The sequence below is a fragment of the Amphiura filiformis genome, chromosome 16 (assembly GCF_039555335.1).
Source record: "Amphiura filiformis chromosome 16, Afil_fr2py, whole genome shotgun sequence".
Taxonomy (NCBI): Eukaryota; Metazoa; Echinodermata; class Ophiuroidea; order Amphilepidida; family Amphiuridae; genus Amphiura; species Amphiura filiformis.
The window spans coordinates 10367457-10375029 of NC_092643.1; the positions used below are offsets into that span (position 1 = coordinate 10367457).

The 7573-nt window shown below is 37.5% G+C and overlaps 1 protein-coding gene across 2 annotated transcripts; it reads left to right on the forward strand.

The window, feature by feature from the left end:
* The first annotated feature begins 1629 nt into the window (after nt 1–1629).
* LOC140135532 (carbohydrate sulfotransferase 14-like) lies at nt 1630–6780 on the forward strand. Of its 2 annotated transcripts, none has more exons than XM_072157070.1 (4): nt 1630–1695; nt 2114–2236; nt 3074–3435; nt 4907–6780. In XM_072157070.1, the coding sequence occupies exons 2-4, from the start codon at nt 2155–2157 to the stop codon at nt 5852–5854; spliced, it is 1392 nt and encodes a 463-aa protein (XP_072013171.1). In that variant the 5' UTR covers nt 1630–1695; nt 2114–2154; the 3' UTR covers nt 5855–6780. The 2 variants fall into 2 exon arrangements, with proteins under 2 accessions (XP_072013171.1, XP_072013170.1); XM_072157069.1 differs by having other exon boundaries at nt 1649–1709.
* The last annotated feature ends 793 nt before the right edge of the window (nt 6781–7573 follow it).

Below are 7573 nucleotides of genomic sequence, written 5' to 3' on the forward strand. Positions count from 1 at the left end.
GATCTGACAATAGGTCCGATTTATTATGCCGTATACATGAGCTGTAAATGAGATGCCTTTGACATAAATGAATAACAACTAGTCCTTTGTTGGTGTTCGTACTGTCCTTTGTCGGGTTACTTGTGTCTTTAGATGTATTGGGCCTATCAAATGCCCACTTGGGGTAACCACACTTAGATAGGGCTTCAGTGATGTGCGACTTCTCTTCGTCACAATCTACAGGATCGGTAATAGCCGAATCTGGGCGATGAAAAAACGTATGTATCACTCCCAGTTCGTGCTGTAAAGGGTGGTTGGAAGAAAAGTTCAAGTACTGATCTGTATGCGTGGGTTTGCGATATATCTTGATATTGAGCGAGTCGTTCGATCAATTCAAGTGATCAGTGAACTCCTGGGCGTAACATCTCTTTAATTTGGTGTGGGTGTCGTCAACATAAACTGAACCACTACAATGGAGGATGAGGAGCAGTAGAGATGGGGGTAAATCATTGTTAGTTCCAAATACATATTGCAGACAATCGGACTAACTGGTTCCCCCATTGCCGCTCTATTTATTTGTAAATAAAACATTCCATTTGTAAACAAAATATGTGGTACAACGTAAACAAACTTCGAAAGGTTCATGTGTTCTTTCACCTAGTATAGCACATCAACAGCACATCAGTGTCACTGATCAGATTATGGACAGAGAACCACGGTACTTCGAAAGAGGAGTCAAAGAGGCCATTCACATCCGGGTTATACCCTCTTCTTTGAATAAGGACGTTATGTCAAGAGTCTACGATCCAGTTCTGACGTCACAAGTCAAGAGTCGTTAAATCGATCAACGAACTGGATCATTCTGCTGAAGAAGTTCTTTACAGAATGGTCAACTGCAGATCCGTCGGATAACGCTTTTTCAATGGGAAATGAACTTTGCTGCTTGGATGATGTCACGATGAGGTTAGTTAGGGTTAGGGTTAGGGGTTAGTTAGGGTTAGGGTTAGGGAACGTGTTCCGATGGATCTGCACTCGACCGGCCTCTTAACAACCAAATATCAGATGAGCAACTTTATGTGTTGTGAACAAAAGTTCAATAAATTATTCACGTACTATAACACATTTAAAATGTTGTCAACATGTTTTTTGTAAAATATCTTTTTACAATCTGGTGACCTTCATACTGTCAATCATATGACGTCATCAGTGAGGACTATCCCGATGGTAGTTAAGATATCATCACAGCATCACCATTTGCTGAAGACGCTATAGTCGAACTAGTGAAAACTTTCCAGGTGAGGGAAAAATAGTGTAGTATCGAAATTATACTCTTTATTCGAATTGACCAATTTGGTTAAAATGTGCCCAGTGTTTTAATTTTAGCTCATTAATATTATAGGGTTGATATTTGAACTTTGGGGGTAATATTTACCTAATGTGTTTTTTTTCAGTTCACGTATATTTATGCATTATTTTATATTTTGGATATATGGACATGTACCTGTATAATTGCTCACACCTCTTACGCATTATAAACCTGAGATTAATATTCTACCACACATGTCAAGTTCAATAATATTGTGTTTTTGTAAAAATGCATTGACCCGGGCATTCTGCCATGATAAAGCTAAAGCACGAAATGCATGGTTAAGCTGCTATTATTTCACAAACACAAGTTAGCTCGAAACCACCGTAATGCAACGTGTGTGCATACAGGTAAGCACTAAAAGGTAAGCAAGGTTTTCACTGTTATTGTTTGTCTCATATAGATTATGCTTGGTAATGGTTAAACGTGTTAAAAAACGAACGTTACAGAATAAACAATGAGTCTTCTAGTTTTAGCGGGAACGAAATTCACACGCGATATTACTTAGATTGTCGGAATTATTTTTTTACAAAATCTGAGATTTTAAAATAAATCTTCAGAGCCCGAGATTTATCATGCAATTAGATTCACTATACACGCATTGGCGATCTAGTCGGTGGAAAGAGATATTTTCCTTTCGTTTGAGTCAAAATGAATAGGAATATTATGTCATTGTATCATTTATGTTACTGACTCCCTCCCTCTTACTAAAAATTGATCGGTTCCTAATATTTTCCTATATATTTTTTTCCATTATGTCTTTACCAGAAAATGCATATCACTGAAGTGTGCCTGTCTGTGCCGTCATTATGATGCTATCGAAAAGAAGATCCGTCATTATAATTATACTTGCAAGTTTTAGCATTTTAACGATGATATTAACGTTCCATGGTAAGTTTTAACAATATGGTAGACATTGCATAAGTTATAAATTTGTATGCTTTCCTGTTATACCATTTTTTCACCCTGATGTGGCAATGACGTCAACGCATTGAAAATATTTTGCAATATTTTTCAAGTTTAATTGAACGGGACAGTAATCAAAAATTAATTTAAACTAAGCTTTGTAATAGCGAATGGTAAAAATATTCAAACTGTTGCTGTGTGCGGAGACACGCTTGTGTCCCGATGGGACCACCAGGCTCAAACAAAATACTCAAACCAGGTTTGGTTTTTAATTGCAATGCCTTGTATGTGTTAAGATGTAATTCTATTTTCTTAAATATCTTCTTAATACCAATGTGTTCTCGTCTAACTGAACGCTTAATTGGAGCGCAAAGATGTTGGGTAGAAAGTTATATTAATAAGTTATGCATGTAGGTGTATTTTTTACAGATTCATGATATTTACGTTTTGCTTAATTGAATACACCTTGAACTCTTGTTGCATGTCATAATAATTATTGTATCCTTTGTGTTGGTGGAACGAACAAAAACGAATTCTCACAATTATAATGCCAAAAACAAAGTATCTCCTTTGCATTATTATCAACTGATTTATAAATCATGTAAAAATATGGCACACGAAACACAAGAAAGAAAAGACGGTGATAGTTTGGATTTTGCAAGTAAAATGTTAGAGGTAATTAAGGCATATGACTACTTACAACATTATCAAAGGCCTTACGATATTCAACAGCAACATAATAATACGCGTACCGTATTTTAAAAACAAATACGTAACAATCACTTATTTTGTTTTCTTAATTATCTTATTTCTCTTAAATAGGATTATACGAGATTGGTATCGATGTTCAATTAATTGATATCGTCGACCATGTAGAACAACTTAATGTCCAGAGGTCTGGTAACCAAACCGTGATAAAACCAGTCAATCAAATCACTATCGACCAACCTGGTGACAAACAATCAGGTGCTGCTGTGCATCATGTTGACATTGTCCAGAAGTCTGGCGACATTGTCCGGCACTCTTCAGACCATGTCGACCAACTCATGGTAAAATCGGCCGATCAAGTGAATGAAGATGATGATGAGCAATCAGTTGCTGCTGCGCATTACCTCGATATTGTTGATTTAAAACAACCTGTGATGCAGCCGCTAGGAAAGCCAAATGAAGATGACGATATTAGGGTAAATGTTACACATTTATTATTTTATATATATCATTACATTCCAAAAGTATGCAAAAACGATATTTACTTCGCACTGTATACACGTGGATGATAGGGAAATAACAAAAAATTAGCTCCGAAACTGCTCATTTGCATGACAAAGAACAACGTTAGTAAGAGCCAACGCCCTTAATATCAATTTAGTTGAGAGCGGTTTTCTCAAGTATAAGCTTTTGGCACTGTAGTATCTTGCATGCAAAAAACAACAACACAATCTTGACTGATGCAGACACAATGGACTATTGCATTTACCCCCTGAGGAAGATTTCACTTCCATCTCGATTCCAGTTGCATCAATATGGTCAACCCGGCTGAGAATGATCCCGGGGAATGTTTTAAAAATCCAGTTGAATATTAAACTTTTCGGTAAATACCATAAGCCTTTGCGAGTAGACCAGAGATTTGACGCCAAGACGACTTGCAACGCCCAGTAGGCCTAATGATGCTCGCAAAACGATGTGCGCATCGGCGCAGATTGGCGTGACGAAAATGACGACACTCGAACTCAGGTCTACTCGCGCGCAAAGGCTTATGGAATTTACCGATAAGGTCAATTGTTGAATTGTTTAAAATCCAGTTCAATTTTACGCAAAATGGCCTCATTTTGTTTGGAATTTCATAATTTTCCATATACTTTTACAAATGGATCTGCAATCATTTTTAAACTCTTGAATTTAGTTGGTATTCCAAAACCTTCCACAAGGAGTGTGGTTTTCAAAAGGAATAGCCAATATGAGACGCACACGCATATAATTCATATGGTCGTGATCTTTGCATAGTGACGAATTCATTATGCTGTTCGTATATACGCCTTATCCTTTACTGCGGGAGCTGTTCGTCTGTTTACAAACATCATGTTACCCATGAATTCTTTTGAATTCGAGAACAGGGAACAGATAGTACCGTTAGCCCTCTAGTTCACTTTCCACGACGTGTGAACCCATGTTTATAGCAGTGGCGTAGGTTTTAGTGCATGTAGCAGTTTGGCGACAGAATAAGTTAATGGTACCGATGCCCGCGAAACTCACGAAATTTTTTGCTATTTTGAGGTGAAATATGGTGCAAAAGTGTTGAAATATGGTGCAAAAGAGGAATAAATCGGCGCGAAGCGCGCAAAAATGTGCACTTTGGGGGCTAAAATGGCCAATTAATATGAGGTTAATTTGGTCAGAAACCCACATACAGCCGTCAACTTAGGAGGGGGGGGGGGGTTGATGATTGTATGGACCACCCCCCTGGCAAATTATTGGAGGGGTTTTATCCCCCCCCCCCACCCCGGGATCTACGCCTATGGTCTATAGACATGTGTGACCTCAAGTATTAATGGCAAGACAGTATTGCTAAAGCATGGTTCTTGCAATTGCAGTATGCAGCATAGTGAAGTTGACGACGAATATTAATTGCTGTTCTTGTTTATTTACTTATTCCAGACCAAATCGTCAAGAAAACTGTGTGACGTTACTTACGATACCAAATATGACAAAGGAGCAGGAGCCAGAGCGATCCAAACATACCGTCAACTGAGAGTCCGTCATGTCTGTGAACGTGAACTTAAGAAAACGCCACTAAACCTTACCAGAGATCCAGAAAAGGCCTTTGAAGTTTTACGATATAAAATTAGCAACTCCTACGCTAATGATGACTTCAAAATGATAGCTACCTATCATAAAATCGCCTACAGTGGATGGAGAGAGGTATTTGCTAATCTATACACCAAAAGCAGTCTCGCTTTTCGACAAAGTCATGATAAATATCACAGTGCTTTAGTGCCATTAGAGTTGGATGGTCATATCTCACCATGGATACCAGCAGCTACGATTACTAAGAAATTGACGGATTATACTAACTTTCTCTTTGTATGTCATCCATTATGTAGACTTATAGATTCATACAAAGACAGCTTTTCTGATATAGACCCCGACTATCGAAAAAGCCGATACTATAGAATAGCGCGACTCGTCGCCAAAGAGTATAACGCTGCCGCTTCAGAGGAAAAGGGGGCACCGACTATCACTTTTATTGAATTTCTTCGATTTCTTATCGATGATAAATTATTTGCGCGGGAAAACAAGGATTTATACTGGAATCCTATCTACTTAATGCAAAAGCCATGTGATCATTACTATGATTTTATCGGGCATATGGATACCTTAAAAGACGACATAGAGTATTTATTCAAATTGTTACAAATTGAGAAAGTTGTACGGTTTCCATTTAAGCATCCGACAATGAATTGTAGCCGTGAAATATTCGAGGAATATTTCTCACCAGTAGCTGATGATTTATTTCAAGATATTGTCAGGAAGTTTGAGTATGACTTGAAAATATTTGGGTATCATGTACCGTGTGATGTCAAAGATATGTTAGAAAACATGTAAGTGATGCATCTAACTCCTCTCTGTGGCAACCCCAAAGGAACTACATGCCGATTGGCCAAAAATAAGTTTTCATTTTCAATTGAACCAATCAGCAACATTGTTAGAATAATTTCACCACACAAAAATTGGGATGAATTATTTCCAAAGCTCCATTCTGATTGGTGATTAAAGTGAAGATATCATGTAATTGACCAATCAGAGGCAATGTTAGATCGGCAGGTAGTGCCCATGGGGTTAAGATTATATAAAGATTGGTCCAATACTGATTTTTTGAACAAAATATGGAGTTGGATCTTACTCTCTTGATTAAAAATTGCCCGATTGAATTTTCAATCCAAAAGATTGATTTTCAATCTTTAGGTAGAAAGGATTAACTTTCATTGTATTACAATATAATAAAACGATACAGAAAAAAATTAGCGCATTTATGTTTTTAAATACAAAAAAATTCAGAAAGTTTGAAAATGTTTTGTTATCTACTGAAGATAGCATTTGGAACCTAATAAAATAATACAAAGAAAATCATACATTTAGCATGAGACGTGATAGGAAAGTCATTTGGTACATTTTTAATGTTTCATGTTTGTTTGTTTGTTATCTACTCAAGATAGCAATTATATAATACGGCGCGATTGGCCAAATATGATAGTCTTTTTGCGACATGCATCATCTTCTGTGAACCTGCGCTCTCATAGCAAACTTGCGGCCTGCATAATTTTCTTGGAACTCGCAAACAGCTATACACGTGTTCGGAAAGTGTTTTGCATCATTGGTTTTCGCTATCTACTGAAGATAGCATTGCGGGCCTAATAAAACAATACAGAAAATGTTTCACACATTTAGAGCAACGCGTGTTAGGAAACTATATATTTTGATATTTGTTTGTTTTTCGCCATCTACTCAAGATAGTATTTATTTTTTTTAAATAGAAAAAAAAACTCAAAAGGTTGAAAATGTTTTGCTATCTACTGAAGTTAGCTTGTGGGACCTAATAAAACAATACAAAGAAAAGCATACATTTAGCATGAGACGTTATACAGGGTGTCCCAGAATGATTTGTACCGTGTTTGCAAAAATAACTAAAAATAGAAGACGGGCAGAGTATCTATTTTTGATACTGCATTATAATGCTGGACATGTCTCCTACTTATTCTGTTAATTTCAGCACGCTACCTTTATTTGTTTTGGCGTGGCATGCAATAATGTAAAATCGATGAAAAACCTGCTTTTCATTTTCAGCGCAAACGACTCGCATACCCTTGAAAATGCACGACACGATTAAATAAAGAACGCGGGATGTTTGGCACAGCATTTCGACGACAACTACTGTTAGGGTTGCGCCTTAAAGCTTGCCGGACAGCTGCAATGTTCGCTCTAGTCCTTACAGTCTTACGAGCACCTGAAGCTTCACTCTGCCGATTCCGACAGTTCTGTGCTCGTCAAACTTCTTTACGCTATACACTATCATCGTTCCTTTGACTGGAATGCGTGCTCGCGGGAATTTTCTTTGCGTCTCAACATAGCTGCCGGTTTGCCAGTAAGTTTTTGAAAGAAATCCACGCTGCTGTACAATAAATTGAGGAGCCATCTTTTCTGTACCACAATCAGTTCGACCTCTGCAAGCATTTCAAATGACATGGACCTCACACCACAATAACTATATTTAAAACTGCCGCCAAAGAGAGAATGGGATTAGGCCGCAAATCCTTAATTCCATAT